Source organism: Pan paniscus, chromosome 13, assembly GCF_029289425.2.
Source record: "Pan paniscus chromosome 13, NHGRI_mPanPan1-v2.0_pri, whole genome shotgun sequence".
Lineage (NCBI taxonomy): Eukaryota > Metazoa > Chordata > Mammalia > Primates > Hominidae > Pan > Pan paniscus.
The window spans coordinates 79,878,904-79,904,543 of record NC_073262.2 but is presented as its reverse complement, the minus strand read 5'-3'; the positions used below and the strand labels follow the sequence as shown (position 1 = coordinate 79,904,543).

General features: G+C 40.3%; 2 protein-coding genes and 1 pseudogene across 16 annotated transcripts in view; 2 read left to right on the top strand and 1 right to left on the bottom strand.

Moving 5' to 3' along the window:
- The window catches only part of NFE2L2 (NFE2 like bZIP transcription factor 2), a 161,754-nt gene extending 154,142 nt beyond the window's left edge, over positions 1 to 7,612 (top strand). For all 7 annotated transcript variants that reach the window (XM_055108802.2, XM_055108801.2, XM_055108800.2 and 4 more), the window contains 4 exons: positions 3,646 to 3,912; positions 4,578 to 4,667; positions 5,339 to 5,530; positions 5,914 to 7,612. In XM_055108802.2, the coding sequence (XP_054964777.1) occupies positions 3,646 to 3,912; positions 4,578 to 4,667; positions 5,339 to 5,530; positions 5,914 to 7,137 (1,773 nt within the window). In that variant the 3' untranslated portion in view covers positions 7,138 to 7,612. The remainder of the gene's footprint in view (positions 1 to 3,645; positions 3,913 to 4,577; positions 4,668 to 5,338; positions 5,531 to 5,913) is intronic.
- A 564-nt stretch (positions 7,613 to 8,176) lies between these two features.
- On the top strand, positions 8,177 to 14,648 carry LOC129397234 (mitochondrial import inner membrane translocase subunit TIM14-like; annotated as a pseudogene).
- Positions 13,962 to 25,203, bottom strand: HNRNPA3 (heterogeneous nuclear ribonucleoprotein A3). Of its 9 annotated transcripts, XR_003027396.3 has the most exons (12): positions 25,063 to 25,202; positions 22,267 to 22,389; positions 22,034 to 22,180; positions 21,742 to 21,952; positions 21,338 to 21,427; positions 21,159 to 21,254; positions 20,990 to 21,070; positions 20,075 to 20,215; positions 18,782 to 18,904; positions 18,627 to 18,694; positions 15,961 to 18,533; positions 13,962 to 15,877 (listed from the first exon to the last, which is right to left on the bottom strand). XR_003027396.3 is itself a non-coding variant. In XM_003815526.6 (11 exons), exons 1-10 carry the CDS (start codon positions 25,132 to 25,134, stop codon positions 18,642 to 18,644), a joined length of 1,071 nt encoding a protein of 356 aa, XP_003815574.1. In that variant the 5' UTR covers positions 25,135 to 25,203; the 3' UTR covers positions 13,962 to 18,533; positions 18,627 to 18,641. The 9 variants fall into 9 exon arrangements, 8 of the variants coding, with proteins under 8 accessions (XP_003815574.1, XP_024783748.1, XP_003815573.1 ...); XM_003815526.6 differs by having other exon boundaries at positions 13,962 to 18,533; positions 25,129 to 25,203; XM_024927980.4 differs by lacking the exon at positions 15,961 to 18,533 and having other exon boundaries at positions 25,129 to 25,203.
- Between the last annotated feature and the right edge of the window lie 437 nt (positions 25,204 to 25,640).

Genomic DNA, 25,640 nt, shown 5'->3' with positions numbered 1-25,640 from the left:
GGTACTCTGCTATATATCTAGATTTACTGAGAAGAAGCGGCCCAAGCTAATCAGAATTTTAAAGTAGGTTTCTCAGCTGGGCGTGGTGGCTCACACCGGTAATCCCAGCACTTTGGGAGGCCGAGGCAGGCAGATCACTTGAGGTCAGGGGTTCGAGACCAGCCTGGCCAACATGGCGAAACCCTGTCTCTACTAAAAATAGAAAAATTAGCCGGGCATGGTGGCACGCACCTGTAATCCCAGCTATTCAGGAGGCTGAGGTGAGAGAACTGCTTGAACCCTGGAGGCAGAAGTTGCAGTGAGCTGAGATTGTGCCACTGCACTCCAGCCTGGGCGACAGAGCGAGACTCCGTCTCAAAAAAAATAAAATAAAGTAGGTTTCTCTATACCTTTGAATTTTCTATCTCCCATGATAACCTTTGGGTAAACATGTCCATCAAAATGGAAACAAATCATTTTTTAAAATAGAAATTATTCTCATACCTATTTTAGTGGGAATCCCCCTGAGAAGATAGCCATGTATAGTCGACTGAATGCTCTGTGGTTGCTATTTTGTTGCTCTTGGCCAGGAAATTGATCTAGGTGACCTACAGACTTAATCTGACCTGCAGACTGGCCGCTTCATACTACTAAGATTCCAAAGCCAAGTGTATATACAGTCGGCCCATGTAGCCTCTGGTTCCACGATGCAACCAATGGCAGATTGGTTCAAAAATATTTGGAAAAAGGCCAAGCACAGTGGAGTGGTTCATGCCTGTAATCCTAGCACTTTGGGAAGCTGAGGCAGGAAAATCACTGGAGCCCGGGAATTCAAGACCAGCCTGGGCAAAATGGCAAGACGCCATCTCTACAAAAAGTAATTAGCTGAGCTTGGTGGCATGTGCCTGTAGTCCTGGCTACTTGGGAGGCTGAGGTGGGAGGATCACTTGAGCCCAGGTGAAGGCTGCAGTGAGCCATGATTGCATCACCACACTCCAGCCTGGGTGACAGAGTGAGACCCTATCTCAAAATGAGTAAATAAATAATAAAATTTCAAAAGGAAAAAAGTGGAAAAAAAACCCGAAAAAATAACATAATACACACATAAAATACAGTATAACAACTATTTACACAGCATTTACACTTTACTAGGTATTGTAAGTAATCCAGGGATGAGTTAAAGTATATAAAGGGATATGCATAGGTTATGTGCAAATGCCATGCCATTTTATAATAGTGTGGGCTCATGGCTAATAAAGCATGAACCCGACTGAAGCTGCCTGGGTATGTGTCTTTGTTCAGCCACTTTCTGGTAGTATCTTTTTTCTTAACCTCAGTATTCTTATACTGTATAACAGGGATGTTTTCTCTGTATAAGGCTGTTTTGAGGAATAGTTTCTATATGTAAAGTACTTAGAACAGTGCGTAGCATATAGGAAACCCTTAATAGATACTGGCTTAAAGATAATTAGGTATGTCCTAGTGAGGTATACCTAACTACAAGTGCTACTTTAACTATGCCTACTTTGTGTGCTTTACAATATATATTGTTCAAGGCTAGAATAATGAGCCCCATGAGCAGGGTTTCATAGCATTTAAGATTCCAACGCCAACCTTCAATCATGGACACAGGTGGCCTGTGCCATCTAGCTAGCTGCGCTGCCTCCAGGCTGGGTGGCCTGCTCCTCCTCTGTTGGATAAAAATAGCCTGACTCCTCACTGAAACAACCACCATGTTATTTGTGTCCTTGGGAAGCTGAAAGTAATAGAACTCTAAGTCTGGCGTTGCCAGCTGTCAGCAGAACTGAAATGCAAAGTGTGACGTGTCTACACTGTACCCACTGGCCTTCAAGTCCCAACTCCCGTTCCCCCATCTTGATTTTTTTCCATTCTCAAATTAATTATTTCCCCTATAGGTGATTTGTGGAATGGAAACAGATTTAGATTTCCTACCTATTTAGATTTTTCCAAAGACTAAAATTACAAATCAGAAAAACTGCTATTGACACATTTTTGGTTAGGAAAATCTGGATGTGGTTCCTATGCCTAGCCTAGTCATATAAATTCTCTCCCCATGTATCTTTTTGTGTGTGTCAAACAGGGTCTTGTCACCCAAGCTGGAGTGCAGTGGTGCAATCACAGCTCACCATGGCCTTGACTTCCTGGGCTCAAGCAATCCTCTCACTTCAGTCTCCCTAATAGTTGGGACTACAGGCTCATATCACCACGTGCAACTAATTTGTTTTGATTTTGGGTAGAAACAGGTGTCACTATGGTGCCCAGGCTAGTAACTCCTGTGCTCCAGCAATCCTCCTGCCTTGGCCTCCCAAACTCCTGGGATTACAGGCGTGAGTCACCAAGCTCAGCCTCTCCTCATCAAAACCATTCCCTCTTTGTAAGATTCTTCCTATGTCTTAAAACTTAATACCTTTAATCCTTCCCTGGAGCCATAGTTTTATTTATTTATTTATTTATTTATTTATTTATGAGACAGGGTCTCACTTTGTTGCCTGGGCTGGAGTGCAGTGACACGATCATAGCTCACTGCAGCCATGACCTCCTGGACTGAAGTGATCCTCCTACCTCAGCCTCCTGAGTAGCTGGGACCACAGGTGTGCGCCACCACACCAGTTTTTTGTTGTTGTTGTTTGTTTTTGTTTTGGTAGAAACAGGGTCTCTCCATGTTGCCCAGGCTGGTTGCGAACTCTTGGGCTCAAGCAATCCACCTATCTCAGCCTCCCAAAGTGCTGGGCTTGTAGGCGTGAGCCACCGCACCTGTCCCTGTCTGCTTTTATTTATTTTTTTTTTTGAGATGGAGTCTTGCTCTGTTGCCCAGGCTGGAGTGCAGTGGTGCGATCTCAGCTGACTGCAACCTCTGCCTCCCAGGTTCAAGCCGATTCTCCTGCCTCAGCCTCCTGAGTAGCTGGGATTACAGGCACGTACCACCACACCCGGCTGATTTTTGTATTTTTAGTAGAGACGGGGTTTCACCATGTTGGCCAGGCTGATCTCGAACTCCAGACCTCAGGTGATCCACCCACCTTGGCCTCCCAAAGTGCTGGGATTACAGGCGTATAGGTGAGCCACAGAGATAAGAGTAGCAAGCAGTGATGGGGAGAAGATAATCAATCTAGTGTAGGAAAGATGGAAAGAATGGTGATATTTCACAACTGCTAGATTGACACTTTAACTTGAGAGTTATCCCTCTATAAACTGGATATTTGCTGAGCAAAGTTTAAAGAAAACTGCATGTATTCAGTAATGTTTTCCAGACCCCACTTCTCATAAGCCAGTGGCTTAGAGTGCTTGCTCTAATTTCTATATTCCATTAAACAAGGGTGGGATTTCTTCTCATTCAAACCATTTGTGACTTTGCCCTTTAGTGACCTCTACCATCACCCTATCATTAATGATCCAAGTGATTAGAATGGATGGCTATGTGTTTGTAGGTTGTTTGTTGTCTTTAATGAATAGATTCATTGAATGGAATTAACTGTGCTCTTCTAGAACATTGGATCTGTGTTCTCATTTAGATTGTATTTGTAATCTCCCCACTTCCCACCATCAACAGTGGCATAATGTGAATTAATTTATGTGGTATCTGTCATTTAAAAACCATCTTAAAAACCATGAGCTCTCTCCTTCCTTTTTTTGTCTTAAACATAGGACATGGATTTGATTGACATACTTTGGAGGCAAGATATAGATCTTGGAGTAAGTCGAGAAGTATTTGACTTCAGTCAGCGACGGAAAGAGTATGAGCTGGAAAAACAGAAAAAACTTGAAAAGGAAAGACAAGAACAACTCCAAAAGGAGCAAGAGAAAGCCTTTTTCGCTCAGTTACAACTAGATGAAGAGACAGGTGAATTTCTCCCAATTCAGCCAGCCCAGCACATCCAGTCAGAAACCAGTGGATCTGCCAACTACTCCCAGGTACAGAGTACTCAGTTCTTGGGAAAGTTATGGCAGGTTTAAGGAAACACTGAGCAAGGAATTAAAATATCTGGATTTGAGTTCCAGCTTTGCCTTTCTTTTACTTATCCTTGTCAAATCTACTTTCCAAACTCAGCCTCCTAATGAGTTCAGTACCCAACCTGAGTTCAGTACCCAACCTATTGATCTTAACAGTGTTATTGTGAGGATTGGGAAGACTTAAGTTACACCAAAGAGTTTTGTAAAGTATAGAAACATCCTGTAAGGATCAAGTAGCAGCAACAGAAGTAGTAGCAGGAGAACCAAGTAGCAGGGATTACTGGCGTTACTGTGTGTGGCAAGCACTGTTTTAAGAACATATACTGACTGATTTAATTAACACAAGTATATTAATTAGTTACCGTTATCCCTGTTTTATCTGCGATGAGCAACTGAAGCTCAAAAAGGTTAAATAATTTGCTCAGATCACTCAGAAAATTGGAGGAGCTAAGATTTGAACCCACGTGATCTAGTTCAAATTGTGCATCAAAGTGATCTCTGAAATAAGATAAATATTTACTTAACTTGATTATAAATATTTTATGAACATCAATTATTGAATATTTAGCTTGGCAATGGAATATTTAACCATTTTTGTTTTCCTTTGTGTCATTCCCTTTTATCAGGTTGCCCACATTCCCAAATCAGATGCTTTGTACTTTGATGACTGCATGCAGCTTTTGGCGCAGACATTCCCGTTTGTAGATGACAATGAGGTGAGGTATAAAATAACCTGGTTAATAGCAAAACTCCATCATAACTATAAAATAACAATCATATTGTATGTAAGTCCCATCAATGAATCTCCATTTAAAAGAATAAAAACATTTTTAGGAGGAAATTTTTTAACCAAGGAAATACTCTTGTCAAGGAAACCTTAGCCTATAAATAACTTTACAATTAAGAAAAAAAAAACCCTTCACACAATACAAAACCAAAACCATTGACTATTGCATAGCCAGAAACATGGACAGCATAACCATGGAAACAAATAACTCATTTGCTGCAAGTATCTAAGAGGTTTGGTGAGTAAAGAGCCAGCTGGGCAATAAACGAAGACTTGTTCAGTTAACAATTTTAATAAATCTGTTTTATCTAGTACCACTGTGCTAGATATTATATAAACTAAATCCTAAAGATTGTATTTACGCATTTTAAAGTTTACTTTCAAATGCTTAAGCTGAAACAGACCAGCAAATTATAAATTTGAGTCAGTGGGGTAGGAAAAAAAGATTTGTTTCGTTATTTACAAACGGGGTCATGACTGGTTAGTAAGTAGAGAGACACAGAACTGCAGCTGATTCCATTTTGTTTTGTGGTGGTGCCTTAGAGCTCACTCATCCCCTGTTGGTGGAAGACTCATAAATCAATGCCTTATCAATTTTAGGTTTCTTCGGCTACGTTTCAGTCACTTGTTCCTGATATTCCCGGTCACATCGAGAGCCCAGTCTTCATTGCTACTAATCAGGCTCAGTCACCTGAAACTTCTGTTGCTCAGGTAGCCCCTGTTGATTTAGACGGTATGCAACAGGACATTGAGCAAGTTTGGGAGGAGCTATTATCCATTCCTGAGTTACAGGTAACTAAAATAGAATGTAATACTGGAGATTTTTTTTATATTCAGTGCCTTTAGTCATTCTGATTATTTATATACCACCTATTTATAGGAAGGATTGGAGGGTGCTATTAACTTAGTCATGAGTACTGCCCATGCTAGTTAAATTGGTTGGACATCTTGAGGATAGAATGTTATAAACCTGACGTCTGATCTGGGAACTCTGAAAATAATACATAACGCTTAGGCGTAAATACGTATTGGAAATGAGAATTATCTCTGAATTATAGATAACAAATTATAGAGATAAGCCTGAAGATAATGTGGGTAGGGAGTTTATCTAAATTTATCACGTATTATCATGGATTAACTTTGATTTATATAGTATAAACTTCCTTCTCATGCAGTGTCTTAATATTGAAAATGACAAGCTGGTTGAGACTACCATGGTTCCAAGTCCAGAAGCCAAACTGACAGAAGTTGACAATTATCATTTTTACTCATCTATACCCTCAATGGAAAAAGAAGTAGGTAACTGTAGTCCACATTTTCTTAATGCTTTTGAGGATTCCTTCAGCAGCATCCTCTCCACAGAAGACCCCAACCAGTTGACAGCGAACTCATTAAATTCAGATGCCACAGTCAACACAGATTTTGGTGATGAATTTTATTCTGCTTTCATAGCTGAGCCCAGTATCAGCAACAGCATGCCCTCACCTGCTACTTTAAGCCATTCACTCTCTGAACTTCTAAATGGGCCCATTGATGTTTCTGATCTATCACTTTGCAAAGCTTTCAACCAAAACCACCCTGAAAGCACAGCAGAATTCAATGATTCTGACTCCGGCATTTCACTAAACACAAGTCCCAGTGTGGCATCACCAGAACACTCAGTGGAATCTTCCAGCTATGGAGACACACTACTTGGCCTCAGTGATTCTGAAGTGGAAGAGCTAGATAGTGCCCCTGGAAGTGTCAAACAGAATGGTCCTAAAACACCAGTACATTCTTCTGGGGATATGGTACAACCCTTGTCACCATCTCAGGGGCAGAGCACTCACGTGCATGATGCCCAATGTGAGAACACACCAGAGAAAGAATTGCCTGTAAGTCCTGGTCATCGGAAAACCCCATTCACAAAAGACAAACATTCAAGCCGCTTGGAGGCTCATCTCACAAGAGATGAACTTAGGGCAAAAGCTCTCCATATCCCATTCCCTGTAGAAAAAATCATTAACCTCCCTGTTGTTGACTTCAACGAAATGATGTCCAAAGAGCAGTTCAATGAAGCTCAACTTGCATTAATTCGGGATATACGTAGGAGGGGTAAGAATAAAGTGGCTGCTCAGAATTGCAGAAAAAGAAAACTGGAAAATATAGTAGAACTAGAGCAAGATTTAGATCATTTGAAAGATGAAAAAGAAAAATTGCTCAAAGAAAAAGGAGAAAATGACAAAAGCCTTCACCTACTGAAAAAACAACTCAGCACCTTATATCTCGAAGTTTTCAGCATGCTACGTGATGAAGATGGAAAACCTTATTCTCCTAGTGAATACTCCCTGCAGCAAACAAGAGATGGCAATGTTTTCCTTGTTCCCAAAAGTAAGAAGCCAGATGTTAAGAAAAACTAGATTTAGGAGGATTTGACCTTTTCTGAGCTAGTTTTTTTGTACTATTATACTAAAAGCTCCTACTGTGATGTGAAATGCTCATACTTTATAAGTAATTCTATGCAAAATCATAGCCAAAACTAGTATAGAAAATAATACGAAACTTTAAAAAGCATTGGAGTGTCAGTATGTTGAATCAGTAGTTTCACTTTAACTGTAAACAATTTCTTAGGACACCATTTGGGCTAGTTTCTGTGTAAGTGTAAATACTACAAAAACTTATTTATACTGTTCTTATGTCATTTGTTATATTCATAGATTTATATGATGATATGACATCTGGCTAAAAAGAAATTATTGCAAAACTAACCACTATGTACTTTTTTATAAATACTGTATGGACAAAAAATGGCATTTTTTATATTAAATTGTTTAGCTCTGGCAAAAAAAAAATTTTAAGAGCTGGTACTAATAAAGGATTATTATGACTGTTAAATTATTTGTTTGGGATTCCTTTGAGTTTATTCACACAGTATTTTCCATAAGATAATCATCCATTTAATTTAGATGTTTTGCATTTTCAGAATGTTTTATTTGAAAATATAAAAATAATTTTATACTACATTTCTAGTACCAGGGTTACAGAGAAATAAAGTATATCAAGAGGATACTTTGCCTCTTCAATAGCAGGTACATCTAAACCCAAGAAAATGTTACACACTGACATGAAAGCACTGATTCATTTATTTCCATCAGTAGACATACGCCCACTATACCCTAGGCAGAGTTTGAAGTAGAAAGGACAAAACCAATATCCCTGCCTGCCCTGGAACTTGCATTCTAGCGAAGGGGAGGTAACAAGCATACTCCACTATGTTAGAAGGAATTGGACGGGGAAAACCAGTAAAAAGCATCACAACTTAAGGCTGTAAATGGGAAGAGCCTTACTGAAGTGGCAACATTTGAAGGTGTGGGAGAAGCCGTTCTCATAGCCAAGAACACTGCAGACAAGACACAGCAGGTCCAAAGGCTGAACCACATTTGAGAAAAAACAAGGACAATGTGGCTGAAGAAAGGGATGGGGGTGGAATATGACAGAGCCTCGTAAGTCTACGTAAGTGAGGTGGGGAGCTAATGGTGCTGTTCAGGAGTAACATTCAACTGTTTTTTTAAAGTTCCCTCTGGGGTTTGTGACTGCTGGCAGTGGCTGCCTAGCTTTCTGGTAAAGGAGTGTAGTTAGTGGCAGGTGGCTGTACCAATCCAGATGGAGGTGAAAGAAGCTGAGCTGCAGCCACGGTCAGTACAGTGGTGGCAGCTGGACTGGCCATTTCTGCTGCAGGTTTTGCAAGCCAGGAAGCACATATAGCCTGAAGTAAAACAGGATTTTCAAAGTCTACCAAAATCTGCCTTCAGCGGTGGCTATTAGAGAGGTGGGCTTGAACCCAAAAGGACAAAATGGGAAGCAGCAATACTACCTGTAAGCCTTACTGCCATTAAAGGAAAAATAAGAGATGCTCAGTAACAAATACGATCTTAAATCGCCCAAAGAAGGATCTCCTTATATAGCAACCCAAATCAATGAAGCTAAGGATTTACTAGGTCAAGCTCAAAAATGAAATCAATGTATGATGAATTTTAGGTTCCTACTACTTTTTATGTGTATGAGTATCAACTTTCTATAAAATGCCTCAGAGCTACAACTTTTAACGTTTCCTCTGGCTTGTGTGTTGAGAACAGTATAGAGGGTAAGGATGGGAGTAGAAAACCAATTGAGAGGTTCATGCATTATGATGGCAGCTTGGTCTAGAGTGATAGAAGAGGGGTAGTCAGGGACATTGGATTCTGCCATGTCTCAGAGAACTAAAAGGATTTTCTGGTAGAATGGATGTGAGTCAAGAAGTTTAACATCTTTAAGAATTGAGTTGTCTGAGGATGGAGAAGACTGGATAGAGGGAGACCCACGTGGGAAAATCAGTTCCTTTTTGGACATACCGAGAGATCTATGAGACGTTAACTAGAGTGTACAAAAACAAGTCCCCTCAAAACCCTTTGAAAATCTGCATGCTTTCCAACGAGCCATTCAGTTATCGATTATTTCTTCACCTAAGCAGGTTTCACTTGTTCATATTGTTTTGCCTTTTTAAAGTGAGGAAATGGAAATTCATTAAGTATGTTTAAAATAAGCACTGCATGTGTAACTATTCAGTGAAGACTCCTAGCAACACTTCATGGGCTTGCTGCTAATTCCTAGAATGACGTTTAGCAACTCACTGTAGCACTTTTTTTTTTTTTTTGAGACAGAGTCTCGCTCTGTCACCCAGGCTGGAGTGCATTGGCGCTATCTCGGCTCACTGCAAGCTCCACCTCCCGGGTTCACGCCATTCTCCTGCCTCCTCTTAAGCATATTTTCTCATCTATAAAGCAGAGTGGGTACTCAGTGGGTCACCCCACAAAAAGCACTGCGCCTAGCTCATAGTAAACATTGCATAAATGATGGGTGTTTTGTCAATTTCCTTTAGTCTTGTATTATGCTTTTTGGCTACAAGTGAATCCAGTCAAATTAGCTTACTAGAGAATTTCACTGTTAAAGTTCAGGATTGAAAATAACTTCAAGGACTAATGAATCTAAGGGTTCAAATGTGAATTTTTTTTTTTTTTTCTTGAGATGGAGTCCCACTCTGTCACCCACGATGGAGTGCAGTGGCACAATCTTGGCTCACTGCAACCCGCACCTCCCAGGTTCAAGTGATTCTCCTGCCTCAGCCTCCCAAGTAGCTGGGATTACAAGTACCTGCCACCCACCTGGTTAAATTTTTTTTTTTTTTTTTTTTTTGCATTTTTAGTGGAGACAGGGTTTCACCATGTTGACCAGGGTAGTATGGAACTCCTGACCTCAAGTGATCTGCCTGCCTTGGCCTCCCAAAGTGCTAGGATTACACGGGAGCCACCACACCAAGCCAAGTGTGAAGATTTGGGGTCCTGAATATTTTTCACGTGCTATCAAGGAACTTCCTTCCTCTGATGGTGTGGTGATGGGGAATCTCGGGAGAAGACATCACTTTTCCAAACTCAGAACATAATCCCGGGTCTTGAACAAACTGTCTATTCTTAGACCAAATTGTGAGTGCGGAGATGGTGGCAAGAATCTCAGCAGCAGCTATCTGGAGCACCTAACATTGACTGATATTTGAAGGGGGAAGAGCATTGCTGGGCAGACAAAAACAGACATTCTTTGGTAGTAAACTTCAACGTATTCTGACCAATTCATACAAGGGAACTGGCCATAGAAACTTATGGTACCTAAAAATATTACAGTGAAGAATAAAAAATTATTGTGAGAAATTACAAATTTCAAATAACAAATCTCAACTATGCCATGACTAATAAAACCAAGTGTTCATTTCTCTTGATCTGCATTTGAATTGAGAGCTTTATACCTGACTGTCCTCAAATTTGACTATCAAACTGTAATTGCACAACTTAGTATAAAAACCTTTCTTCTTGCCAAGATTTCCCAAGTTCCTGTTTTTGAGGGGGGCACTGCTCAAATATGTTTGCCATATCTATATTTGTGACTAAGCCTCAGAATATATACAAGATAATTCTCATTCCAATTTAAAGATAGCTACCAGGGCGCTTTGTTTTCAGTTGATGCTGTTTTAACACTTGAGAACTCGAAAAAAATTAAAGACTAGAAAACTTCAGGGCCGGGTGTGGTAGCTCACGCCTGTAATCCTAGGTGGGAGGCTGAGGCGGGCGGATCACGAGGTCAGTAGATCGAGACCCTGTTCAACACGGTGAAACCCTGTCTCTACTAAAAACACAAAAAATTAGCCGGGCGTGGTGGCGGGCGCCTGTAGTCCCAACTACTCGGAAAGCTGAGGCAGGAGAATGACGTGGACCCGGGAGGTGGAGCTTGGAGTAAGCCGAGATCGCGCCACTGCATTCCAGCCTGGGAGACAGAGCGAGACTCCCGTCTCAAAAAAACAAAAAACCAAAGAAAACTTCAATCCTATGTTGGGGGGTGGGGGAGAAACGCTTAAGACATTGACATAACTTTTATCACCCATTAAAATTTTAGGTATGCTTCAGGATATCCTTGTAAGACAGTATCCAGCATTACCAAGACGCTATCTTTAGGGTCCATATGACAGGTACTAAGTTCTTTAAGCTATTGAATTTAACCTTCTGATTTACTGAAGGGAGGGAATTATAAATCCATTTTACCAAAAAAAAAGTGTGTGTGTGCGTGTGTGGAGGTGGGGGGGAGGAAATCAGGTTAAAAACAGGAGTTCTTAATCTGTATAGATTTTAGGTCTGACAATTTTGATGGGAAGAAAGTTTCTTCATTTTTACTAACATGTAACATTTCCTTCAATATTCCAGACAATGAACCACTGGCATTTCACTGTACTTGTCTTAAAGTACAATTTAAACCACATTATCACTTATACATCACAACTTCAATGTTAGAAATCAGACCCACCATCAGACCTAATTTAGTGTTTCAAGTACATTAAGTCATAAACTTATTATTCTGGTAATTATTTTCATGTAACATTTGATTAATCTCACTTGTATCTCACACCATGTAAAAATCAACATTCTAAGGGGCCTGCTGGCATACCAATCTGCCAGAGCGCACGGGATTAAAAAGGAACCAAGTAACCTGCCCAAGCTCACAAAACTGCTTTTACATTCTGTATTTACATTTCTTACTGATGAACAAAATCTGACACAAGAATCAGAGTAACAAAAACCTACAAATTAAGTTTTCTTTCAGTACCTATTGAGAGAAATAAGACCACTGACTTCAAATAGACAAACCATCAGAATTCTCTTGATACATATATGTTTTTTGTTTTTCTTTTTTTTTTTTGAGATGGAGTCTTGCTCTGTCGCCCAGGCTGGAGTGCAGTGGTGTGATCTTGGCTCACTGCAAGCTCCACCTCCTGGGTTCACCCCATTCTCCTGCCTCAGCCTCCCAAGTAGCTGGGACTACAGGTGCCCACCACCACGCTCAGCTAATTTTTGTATTTTTAGTAGAGACGCGGTTTCACCGGGTTAGCCAGGATGGTCTCGAGCTCCTGACCTCGTGATCCACCCGCCTCGGCCTCCCAAAGTGCTAGGATTACAGGTGTGAGCCACTGCGCCCAGCCTCTTTTGATGTATTTTAAAGAATGTAATAAGTTCACTCAGCATTTACTGATCATAGTAATACAATTAAAAAATTAAGTTACCTGGAGCCTACAGATACAGCTAAACATTTTACGCAATTCCTTAATGTACGATGCCAAGTGCTTTAAGTAATTAGCGGCTATATATATGGATGTAGTGAATATAACTATTTCATATATCTTAAGGCATTTTCAAGCTGTCAACATCCTTGTGTATACCCTTCACCCAGTTACTATTTCTTTACCAATAAAAGTTGAACAGTATGGGTTAATTCCCATTTCCTAACTAGCTTTCAGAACTGTGCACAATGTACACACTTCAATGCACCCTTACCATTACCTGGTGTTAGGGTCTTTGAAAATGTGTTAAGCTTAAAATGGCTTATTTTACTTGTTACCCCCTTACATCCCCCTAAACCTTGGCATTGTAGTATATTCAATTCAAAATTAAAATCAACCCAATTTATTTAACAATCCAATTTTTGCAAAACAATCCTTACATTTACGTCTGTGATATGCAAATGCAGACTCAAATTTCATCATTTTCTGAATATTTTGCAGTTTATGTAAGAATGTCCGTTTATTCTAAGAAAACAAGGGTAAATATACTTTTGTTGGAAATAAGTCCACACCTGTCCTTTATTATTCCAGGACCTAAGTATTAAACTGAAATTATTAGACATGCCTTTTTTTTTTTTGAGACGGAGTCTCGCTCTGTCGCCCAAACTGGAGTGCAATGGCACCATCTCTGCTCACTGCAAGTTCTGCCTCCTGGGCTCACGCCCTTCTCCTGCCTCAGCCTCCCGAGTAGCTGGGACTACAGGTGCCCACCACCACGCCCAGCTAATTTTTTGTACTTTCAGTAGAGACAGGGTTTCACCATGTTAGCCAGGATGGTCTCGATCTCCTGACCTTGTAATCCACCCGCCTTGGCTTCCCAAAGTGCTGGGATTACAGGTGTGAGCCACTGCACCCAGCCTAGACACGCCATTCTTTAAGATTACTTAACTGCACAGAACATGAAACCAGTGTTTGAATACAAGCAAAATGAGTATGCATTAAGTCTAACAGCTAGCGAAGAATCCTCAGCTGGCTTCAACTTATAAAGTATTTCACTTGAAAAAACTATATTGGGAAAATGTGCTTAATATAGCTATTAAGGCTAGAAATCCAAATACACACATTTCAAAAAAAAATTATCAAAAGACCTACCCCCACACATGAATCCAACAAAACAGATGATCATTACCCACATCATCCTTACCCTTTTCCCTTTGTGTCAAACGGCAGTGTAGTTTAAGACTACTAAATTTCATGAAAGGTTTTCCCCAACTTACTCTCACCATACAATACTGAACCACTCCACTGCCTTTCAAGATCAAGAAACTAGGTAATTCCAACATCTGTAATGCCCTCTCCCTCCTAGCAACCACTTTTTTCTCCTAGTTTGTTTCTATTTACTAACTCGTTTATCCTTTTTCCCCCTCAAAGGTTCATAGATTCCTCACATGTATCACCCAAATATCTCATATATTGTCTTTCAAGACCTATTTTAGGCAACAAGGGCTGATAACTTTAAAAATTATTTTTCCTTCCATGCCTATTTCCCATGGCTTGTTTCCCATATAATAGAATCCACATCTTTAAAAATAACTGATAAAGGCTCACTCCAAGTTTCCTGTTGTTTTATTACTTACTGGTAAAATAAGTCAAAATATTCACCTATAGTGTTTAAGTCACATGAACATTGTGAAGTGACAAAACAACACACACATTTCTAAAAATATTTTAATGAAAAAGTTATCTTTCTGTAAACATTTCATTATACTACAAATGAAACATCTGAATCCATTACAGAACACACTTCTGAATTCTTAAAAATCAGAAAACATACTTAAGTTTTAAAGTAATTTCGAATATTTAGATAGGCTAACAATCCTTACATTACCCTTGCACACTGGCATGCTTATTCACTAATTTGTGACATTACTGGAACTCCCAAGATACTGTCAGGTTTCAATTTGTGATTATTATATACTGGAACTCTTAAAACCAAGCCTATTTCAATTAGTTACTTAACAAATATACTTTATTACCACATATTCTCCTTTAGGACATGAGTATAAATTCAGCTTTTTAGAAGTGTAATATTAGAAGCAGTAACTTACAAATTGGTTTAACAAAATCAGTTAAATCTGCCCCAATCACTTATATAACTTTTTTTTTTTTTACTGCTGCTACAACTTCTGAGAATACTGTAGTTTTCAGAAACGACAATGGAACTGTTTAAATAAAATAATTTTATTTCATAAAAAGAAATAAACTAGAAAGAACAATGCCCTTAAAAAATAAAAATGTTTGCTTCACTAAAAACCATGTTGTGAAGGAAATTCATCGAAGGCTGTTACCTTATTCAACACACGTAGAAATTGGGTTCTGATTTAAATAGAGCCAACCAGTCATTTTCTGAGACTAAACTCTGGCAAACTGCTTCTTCATGTAGGGAATTGATAATTTAGAAACTAGTTTGCATTTTCAGTATTTGTCTCCAAAGGATTTTTTTTTTTTTAAGTAAACTAACCGCCTAAATTGTTAAGCCCTTTTGGGGCAGCAAAAACAGCCCTTATTACCCATCAACAACCAGTTTGAACGGTAATTCAGTGTTCTTTGGGAAAATGTGTTTTTACAAAGGAGCAGTAATTAGGCCCCCACTGCTTAACAGATGAACCAAAACAAAAAAGGAACGAAAATGTAACCTATTGGTCCAATGAATTCCCTGAATTTAAATGCAAGACAACTTATGAGGCCACTTGAAGACCAACCTTTATCCATGACATCTGGTAACTTTTCTTCTTTGAGATGGGGTGGTCACCCAGGCTGGAATACAGTGGGGCAAGTCAGCTCACTGCAGCCTCGACTGCCTGAGATCAAGGCAGCCTCCCAAATAGCTGGGACTACAGATGTGTATCACCAAGCCCAGCTAATTTTTCTATTTTTTGTTGACAGGCTCTCACTATGTTGCCCAGGCTCATCTCAAACTCCTGGACTTGGGATCCATCTGCCTCAGCCTCCCAAAGTGCTGGGATTACAGGCGTGAGCCACTGTGCCTGGCCCTGGTAACTTTTAATGTTCCTTTGAAGGTGTTTTCCTGGTATGAGAATGGGCAGCTTACTGAGTCTGTTGTGTGTCATGCTTACACACAAAAACGGTTTTCACAAAAGCTGAAGCTACTTTCTTTTACCAAAAATTGAGTTTACCCTGAAGACACTAAAAATGAATTGTATACACAAGGAGCCACAACTGACTTGATATGAATACTTATGGCTATTTCGCAGGGGAATTTTTAAAACTAAGGTTTAAAACGTGTAGGACATGGTACCAAGGTAGTTTTCAGTTGAAGAATTTTTCCAATGTGCCTACTAGAGAGGGACAAAGTTGTGAAATATGTAATGTAGACTTGCAGGGAAACAAATGGTGTCATCAGGTTTTACTGTCAACTACAAACCTTACCCAGCCAGAAACCTTCGTATTTTAGATGGTAGGAAAGACATTCCTCATTTAGGCAAGTAGGGTTCTCATTCAACCTGCAAATCAAAAAGATTACTCTTACCTTGCTTTACAAAAAATTACTCTTTAATTAGTGAAAAAATTCAAATTCAAGCCTTACCTAATGCTTATTGCCCTTCCTTGCAGGTCTAAATGCTAGACCTAGTGACTGTGGCAACTATCTCTCATTGATGTTCCAAAAGGCGAAGAGCTCCTTCCTGCTAGACTTTCTTCGATATTTCAGTTGTAATAAGCAGATTTAACTAGCTTTTGGAAAGTTGCTCACTATCATCATAGTATCTTATGCCTTCACTTCTCTGTAGTTGAAGCTCTTGCTGCTGCCTTGTCATTCTTTATTTATGCTGACTTGTCCAAACACAAAAGGCTGCTGAAGTCCTGTCTTAGTGAGTTTCTGTGATCCACACTGTGCTTAAAAAGCACATCTTAGGTCCTTTAAAGCTGGTTAAATCGCTCTCCTCATGGCTTACTTTTCCACACTGTTCACAAGAGCTAAGCTAATACAACTTATAAACAGGTCACATACACAGATTTCACCTGCTTATAGGTTGTAAACATCAACTTACTGTAAATGTTTTCACTATAATACTAGTTCCAGAACATAGAAAGTTGGTTAACAGTACAATTAACCTCATGCCATTAAAGGATACTGTCAAGGTTGTGTCAAACAATTTCACAAACATAAAACAGGAAATGTTAATCTCCCCCATTCCTTTAAACTTTATTTATATGAATAAAAGAACTTGAGACAATTTAGCTCAATTTTAATGTTTCCCAAGCATTATTTTGACCAGGTACCCAGGTTTAAGTTATGAACATTGACAGTGTCCATTATATAACCACACTTGAAGTTATTAAGGACTTAACCATTTTCTAATATTAGCCTATTTTCTACACTGCTTTTCACATATATGCCCATTAACAAATGGAATGTCTGTTACATTTATTGGTTTGTGAATGTTTCTGGAAAACTGCAGTATGTGTGAAGACCAATTTCCATGCTGGCATTGCATGCATCCAAATATTAATGCACAGAGGCACAGAATTAGAGCAACAAGAGAGCATATTCAAACACTAGCACACCCCATTCCCCTTTTTATTGCTTGTTTGCTTAGTACTTCTTAAAACAAAAAGACTTGAATTCAACGTTCAACTACCAAAGAGAGTAACAGCAGGGCACATACTCAGGGCTCGAATGAAATTGTAAGCACTAGCTGGAGCAAAACAGTAGACATTGGTTTATATTAATATATGTATATATGACCTTATTAACTAAAACTCTTCTCAACCAGGGCCTTCCAAACAAATTGGTAACAACATGATTTATGTTGAAATATACACAAGAAATAACAGTGTGTTCTTTGGGAATTTAAGAACTCAGACTATCCAAATTTGAATTCAGGTCTGTAGGAAGTGAGAAGCCTGTACTAAGCAACTGTGCTACATTTCTGCTGCAGTTAGGTTATTTTGGACAATTATACCTAAACTATCCTTGGTTTCATCCAGCAAAATGTATAGAATACAAACAGGAAAGCATGCCAGCCAGTTAGGGGTTTAATAACACATGATTTTTATTCTCTTGCTCTGAAAACTTGTATCAAAAAAAAGAATTTAAGGAAAGTAACTCAAGATTTATGGGCCTCTTGTGCTTTAAATAAGAGAAAAAAGGTACCCACTAATTTGCTCAGATATAGCAGGCTTAATGGTTCTATATTTTCAAAAGTTTTTAAGAATGGTTTCTAACGTAGGAGAGGGAAAACATCCACTATCCCTTTTCAGAATTTAAATGGAGGGCAGTAAACATTCTTTACACCCAAAACCTATGGCAGCAGTTCAAATTTGACCAAGGTAAATGTAGAATAGAGATGTTCTAAACACAGCTAGGACTCAGCAAGTCTAACACACTAAAATCATATGATTACATTTTAAAAGAAAATGCACAAAAACCAAATAGAAATTTTGAGATTTTTTTCATTTGAAGGTAATCTTAATGCTATTAAATTCACAAATGCTAATTTAAATACCCAATCCTATTTATCTAAAACACACATTGCAAACACACAAATTATCTATTCTCTCCACATGTCAGCGCCCATTCATATCACGGTTTGGAAATGGGGAGAATAGATTCCCCTTAAACTGCAAGTCAGCAGGTGTTTCTTTACAGTTAACTTTAGCAAAATTCATACAAAATAGTAATTAACAATGATCTTCTTTACTTGTTAACTCACAAGGAAACACCTTCGAAACTGCATTTTGTTAAAGTTTCTGTACTAAAATGTAGAAAAACTGAACTACACAAATATTGAAAAGTTAAAAATTCCTTAATTTTTTATTCCTGGTACCACTACCACAATTTACAGGGCAATATACCTGATGTAATGAAAAGAAAAAGAAAAAGACAAAGCTACAACAGATAAAAGACCTCAGGAATGTACATCTAATTGACACTACATTGCATTAATCAATAGCTGCACTTTTTGCAAACTGTGGCTATGACAGTCCTGAACAAGAAGGGTTTCCTGTTTAAGCTGCAGTAACTTTTCTGACTATGGATCATCGTTCCTTCTGTGGCAGATTTTTACAGTTCCTCTAATGCATTTGGGACGACTGTCTCAAAGTAACCTGCAGCTTTCCTGACAACTCCTCGCTCTCTCTCCTGCTAAGAACTGTAGCCTGTTGAATAATACAGGATAAAAAAATTATTACACTCAGTGAACAGTTCCACATATTCTTTTATCATCATAATAAAAATTTAAAGATACCTACCCTTTTCTGCTGTTTTTAGAACCTTCTGCTACCATATCCACCACTTCCACCACCAGATCCATAACCACCTGAAAATATACATAGTATTTTAAAAGAAGTATACACATTTTTTAAATTAAAAAGGCTCTAAAGAATTGATTTAAGAAAGTACTTACCACCATAGGGACTGCCCGAGCTTCTTCCACCAAAACTGCCCCCTTTCATGGGTCCATAATTTGATTGCTGTTGTCCACTATAATTTCCAAAATCATTATAGTTCCCACCACCACCATAGTTACCTGAAATCAGAAAGGTTTTATGTGTGGTTTACCTACACAATCATCATTTTCTCCTTTTAACGTATGTAACTATTATCTTTTGAGAATTATGGTAGCATGCTTATACACATCACTGTGGTAGCACCACTTGGGGTAACTGATGTCAGGATATTAAAAGACCATCAACATTTTGTTTACATTAAATGCTGTCCTCTAGGCGCATGTTCTCTCTACCATTAACGCCATTAAAATTGCCAGTGTTCCATTCACTATGATTCTGAAGCAGTATAACATTTAAAACAATGAGAAGGCATTCTAACTTGTTAAAACTTCCACTCATCTGTCATTGACATGTTAATTAGGTCCAACAAAACAGTGCATTCCTAAGAATGCTTTTAACAGTATTCTGGGTTAATGACCTACATACACTAGCTTGCTTAAACGCTTCAACTACCTGTGACATATTAAGACCCAAAGTACTTTGTTAACCTGGGCCCTAGATGGCAACCTGCTCACTTCAACACGTCTGGAGTATTCAAACAATTTATTTCCGGTTGTCCAGTTTAAAAGTACCAAGGAGTTAAGTAAAATTTTGGCAATAAATAAACTCCCAATATTTTACATGTAAAACATGTACTGAATACTGGTAAATGTCCATTTTTTACTACTCAACTAAAAATTCAGTACATTTGGCTGAGTGCAGTGGCTCATGCCTGTAATCCCAGTACTTTGGGAGGCAGAAGCGGGCAGATCACAAGGTCAGGAGATCGAGACCATCCTGGCTAACATGGTGAAACCCCATCTCTACTAAAAATGCAAAAAAATTAACCGGGCGTGCTGGCATACGCCTGTAGTCCCAGCTACTAGGGAGGCTGAGGCAGGAGAATCGCATGAACCCGGGAGGCGGAGATTGCAATGAGCTGAGATCACGCCACTGCACTCCAGCCTGGGCAACAGAGCAAGACTCCATCTCAAAAAAAAAAAAAAGAGACCTGAGTACATTTGTACATTTTACTAAATAACCAGCAAAGTCAAGAAAATTTGGTTTGAACTACCTACCATTTTAGTATTTTTCTTATAGAACATAAAATTTGATCAAACGCTAACTTTTAACACTTTTCAAATATGTGTCATGGGAACTGTTAGCAACACTGAATATTTAACACTTAAATAAAACAAGTGAATGCTTACCACCGCCAAAATTTCCTCCTTCATTGTAACCATCATATCCTCCACCTCCACCATATCCACCACCTTGGTTTCCATATCCTGGTCCACCACCACCATAGCCCCCTCTACTACTATAACCAGGACCACCGCCATAGTTGCCACCTAAAAAAACAACAAACAACAAATAACAAGACCACACAAAAACTTAAGTGTATAGTCACGTTATTCAATTCTAGTGTGTGTGTAAGAGACTGGGTCTTGCTCTGTTGCCCGGGCTCAAGTACAGTGGTGCAACCACAACAATGCAGCCTTGAACTCCTGGGCTCAAGCCATTCTCCCACCTCAGTCTCCTGAGTAGCTAGACTATGGGCACGTGCCACCATGTTCCCCTATTTTATTTTTCTAGATATACGGTCTCCTTATGTTGCTCAGACTGGTCTCAAAATCCTCACCTCAAGCAACCCCTCTGCCTCAGCCTCCTGAATAGCTAGAATTACTCAACTCTGGTTTTATGTTACATTTAAGCCACTGGCAAATAAGCCAATGAATTGATTTAGCACTCTGAAGCCTGGTAATACCTAATAATAATAGAGTATCAAGTATCTGCACTAGTAAGAATGAAAAGTAAATGTGTAACCATCTTCTGATAGTAAAAAAGAAAATCAGTTTTCATTTTACAAAATTTCACTAAGAAAAATATAGTCTCAGACTTAATAGAACAATTCTAGCTCAACCCCTACTACTTGCTGAAAAAGAGCAGCTAATGTCTCTCCAGGGGAAAAAGGGTTCCTGTTCTTCCATGTACAGTTTGGAAATACACCTTAACCATTAAGCCACCGAAGTTTTAACTAAAATTAGAAAAGTGTAATAAATACTTAATTTTCAATAAGTAAAGAAAGTTAAAATATCAAACATCAATGAAAATAAGCCACCTACCATCACCTCCAAATCCATTATATCCACCATCACCTCCTCCATAACTACCTCTGCTGCCACCACCTCCACCACCATAGCCTCCTGAGGAAAAACAAGAAATGAATTAAAATAATATATTCAACTTACCAAAATGTCAGGTATCCATGTACTTAGAAGATAAACAGCCTACCTCTTCCACCAAAGTTTCCACCACGGCCAAAATTACCTCCACCACCTCCAAAGTTCCCTCCGCGACCCATAAAATTGCCAGATCCACCTCCACGACCTTTAATACAGGCAAGGGAGATTTTTAAGAACCTTACAAACACCACTCATATCTACTGTATACATGTGTATGGTCCTACTCACCTCTCTGTGATCCAGCAGACTGCATCTCTTGTTTAGAAAGGGCCTTTTTCACTTCACAATTATGCCCATTAATAGTGTGGTATTTCTGAACTAAATTTTTTTTCAATCAAACAAAACAAAAAGTTATTTTATGTTTGGAAAAGCACATATATGAGATACTCTCTGTCATTATGTAACCCATTAAGACATAATCAGGTAGTGACTCTGGTAATGAAGGAGCATTCTGAGATGTTAATGTTTATTTCTTGATCTGGATACTGATTACACAGGCAGACACTATGAAAATTGACTATACACTATAAATGCCATTACATGCAACAGAAAATTACAATTTAGCAAATTTAGTTCAAAACAGAAAAACCAGTTCTACTTTCTCATTCAAGTTACCATAAATTGCTACTTACCAACAATTTTATCAACTGTATCATGATCATCAAAAGTTACAAAAGCAAATCCTCTCTTTTTTCCACTCTGCCTGTCTTCCATAACTTCTATGGTTTCAATCTTGCCATACTTTTCAAAGTAGTCTCTCAAATTATATTCTTCTGTATCTTCTTTAATACCACCAACAAAAATTTTCTTCACTGTTAGATGGGCACCAGGCTTTACAGAATCCTACAAATAAAGTAATATATTAAGTCAAGAAACAAACTTTCACAACAATTTCACATATTACACAATGTATTATTAAAATACCTCTCTAGAAACAGCTCTCTTTGGTTCCACTACACGCCCATCAACCTTGTGTGGTCGAGCACACATTGCTGCATCCACCTCTTCAACACAAGAATAAGTCACAAAACCAAAGCCCCTGGAACGTTTTGTTTGGGGGTCTCTCATCACCTACAAAATAAAGTTTTATAACGTTGAAAACACCTCCACCGGTTCTCTACACCCCTTAGAACCCTTCTGTTCTCTTAGTAACTTACCACACAATCTGTGAGTGTGCCCCATTTCTCAAAATGTTCTCTTAAACTATCATCTGTAGTTTCAAAGCTCAGACCACCAATAAACAGTTTTCTCAACTGCTCTGGTTCCTTTGGATCATGGCCCTGAGAGAAAGAACCAATACTCTTAAGTTACCTTACAGTAGATGAATTAAAATGCACGAAGAGCCTTTAATGTACTGTAAGTAATAAAATCAACATCAAATTCCTGTGACAGTTAACACTTTGTCCAGTTAAAACTTTGACCAGACACCGGCGCGATGTCTGATGCCTGTAATCCCAACACTTTCGGAGGCCGATGCAGATGGATCACCTGAGGTCAGGAGTTCGAGACCAGCCTGGCCAACACGGCGAAACCCCATCCCTACTAAAAACACAAAAATTAGCTGGGCGTGGTGGCGGGCGTCTGTAATGCGAGCTACTAGAGAAAGGAAAATCGCTTAAACCCAGGAGGCAGAGGTTGCAGTGAGCCAAGATCATGTCATTACACTCCAGCCTGGGCGATAGGAGCGAAACTCCGTCTCAAAAAAACAAAACAACAAAAACTTTGACCAGAAATAAGACTTCAACTGTTAAAGGGGCTAACTTATGTCAAGGAAACCTATAACCAGCCTTTCAAATGCCAACATCACTTCAACTAAATTGAAATCCAAGACAATTCCAGAATCAAAAAATCGCTTCATTTTTTAAAAGCTACAACTGTCTGAGAACCTTTACTTTAGAAGTTGCTAGTAAGTCATTTTCTAAGGCACTAAACTGTTGGAGAAGCAGTGTTGCATCTATCCCATTTCAACTCTTCTCAGTCTACAACCCAACATGCATTTAATTTTTTTGTTTGTTTTGTTTTTGAGACGGAGTCTCGCTCTGTCGCCCAGGCTAGAGTGCAGTGGCGCGATCTCGGCTCATGCAACCTCCGCCTCCCGGGTTCACGCCATTTTCCTGCCTCAGCCTCCCGAGTAGCTGGGACTACAGGCGCCCGCCACCGCGCCCAGCTAACTTTTTGTATTTTCAGTAGAGATTGGGTTTCACCGTGTTAGCCAGAATGGTCTCGATCTCCTGACCTCGTGATCTGCCCGCCTCGGCCTCCCAAAGTGCTAGGATTACAGGCGTGAGCCACAGCACCCAGCCCATGCATTTAAACTCAAAACTGTGATGAAGAACAATCTAAAAGTTCTGAATGTCAAACTTACAGAAACTCACTGCTTTCAAGCAAATTAATTTAAAACAGGCATTCCTAAGCCAAACCAGCATTTCCCAAAAAAACTGAGGAAAAAAAAAAGCCGACCAAATAGCTTTCTATAACCCATGTTTGTTATATGCTGCAAAAATCTGCAATTTACAACTCAATTTTAAGAGTCACAACTAACTGGCAAGTTGGACTTACATTAGGAATGGTATGTATTGTCTGACTATAAGAACGGAGTACAGCAAAACAAAAATTGAGATTTTTAAGAATTAAGATGTCTTGAAATTGTTTTATACTTTAGTCAAGACTTTTTAACACATTGCATGAACTGTCATTTAATGCATGCATTCATTAAGGTTTCCTTCACCCGAAGTTCTTAAATAAGGGGCTCACATTTACATTCTAATGTCTTCCTGTGTCTCCTAGAGGTAGAGATGTTAAACCGTTTAATGAGAAGAGATTGTCACATGCTAGAAAAAAAACGTTAATAGCCTAAAGCATTAATTCATGTAATCTCATCTTTTCAAGTCTTGGATAAATGTATTCGATTGACAATAACGAAATCGACAAAAATATTTAGGATCCACATTAAATGTACTGCAAAAACGTGAAAATTTCAACTCTGGTTGCAGTCCTCTAAATAAAATTCCAGGAAACTACAACCAGAGCCGACTCAAAGAATGGGAAAACATGAAGATAAAAAACATTTCTAAATTCTTCCTTAACATACTATACTCAAATTCTTCTCCACCCACCCTCCTCAGCGGCCGGAGCCGGGAAGGAGCTGGCTGGGTTGTTTTTCCCATCGACACTCAAATTCTCAAAAATTAAGTCCTTCGCCCACATGGCGGTTTAAGAAGTGTAATGTAAGTACTTTAGCAAAAATATATTAGGAAGTATTTTAAAGCAGCAAAGTTTTTAACAATCTCGTATTTCCAACAGGATGCTGCGAAAAAAAGAAAAGGCCAATTATCGACTTCTCCTCGCGGAAAGGACCCGTAAAAGGCCTAGAAAAGCGTCGGCAGAACTTCAGCGAAAGCACTACCTCCCCATGCTTCGAGGCCATTTGCGGCTTTTTCTGCCGGGCCGCCTCCGCCCTCTTCCCTCCAATCCCAGGCTCGCTTTCCCGGCGGCAGAGCGAGGAGGCGGCCATTGCGGGCCAATGCGCCATTTCGTAACGCGGCGGCGGATCAATGTCAATGTGGCCGCCGCCCGCTTGCTCGCTCGCCCGGATGTGCCTGCTCGTCCCCTCCCCTCCCCCACCACCTCCTTCCAACCGCTCCCGCCGGGGCCCGCCATGCCGCCTTCGGCCTCGCTTCGGAGGCCGCGCAGCCGGCAGGCCGGCTTCCCTCCCGAGGCCTCCACGACCAAGCCGCGCCTCCAAGGGGCCGCCTGTGCAGCCGAAGGTGAAGGCGAGGCGGGCGAGGGGCCCCCAGGAGGTCTCCAACTCTCGCTCCCCTCCCCCTCCCACAGCCTGTCTCAACGCAAGAGCGCGGGACCGCCGACCCGGTCCACCCGGCCTCCCCGCTCCCACCGAACCAGGCCCCCCACGCCGGCCATTCCCCACCAACCCCCCGCTCTCCCCCTAATACCTCCTCCCCCCGGCGGCGACGGCGACGGCCGGAGTCGGGCTGGGGGCGACCGGGCGGCGGTTTTACCTCCATTTTGAGACCGGACTCGCCTCTTCCAACTCGAGTTCAATATGGGACCGAGAGGAAGAGGCGGGGCCAGTCGTCACGTGACGCGTTTTACGCGCGCCGCCAGTCTGTTGGGGGAGGAGCGAGTTGGGAAGGGGGCGGAGCCAAGCGGGCGCGAAGAGGGACTGGATCAACGGGTTGGCGGGCGGAGGGCGGAGGCGCGGCGTGCCGCGGGAGCGCGCGCGCCTCGCCAGCTTTCAAGGGAAGAGCGCCTTTGCCGCCGTTCGCGTCAGGGCGAGTTCCGGGACGTCAGTGCGGTCTCCGCCAATGGTGAGCGTCCACGTAGGGAGAACGCCTTGTGATCGCGCGTCACCAGAGAGAAAGGCCTTTCCCTTTCTTCTCGCGCTTGTCCCTCATTCCCCACGCAGGCCTCTAGTTCTCCATTTCAGAATTCATTCTATTCCTGTGCCCGAAATAAAACCCACGTTTTTCTTGCTTGTAATTTAAAGGTTGCAAGAAAAACCCCTCGGCCC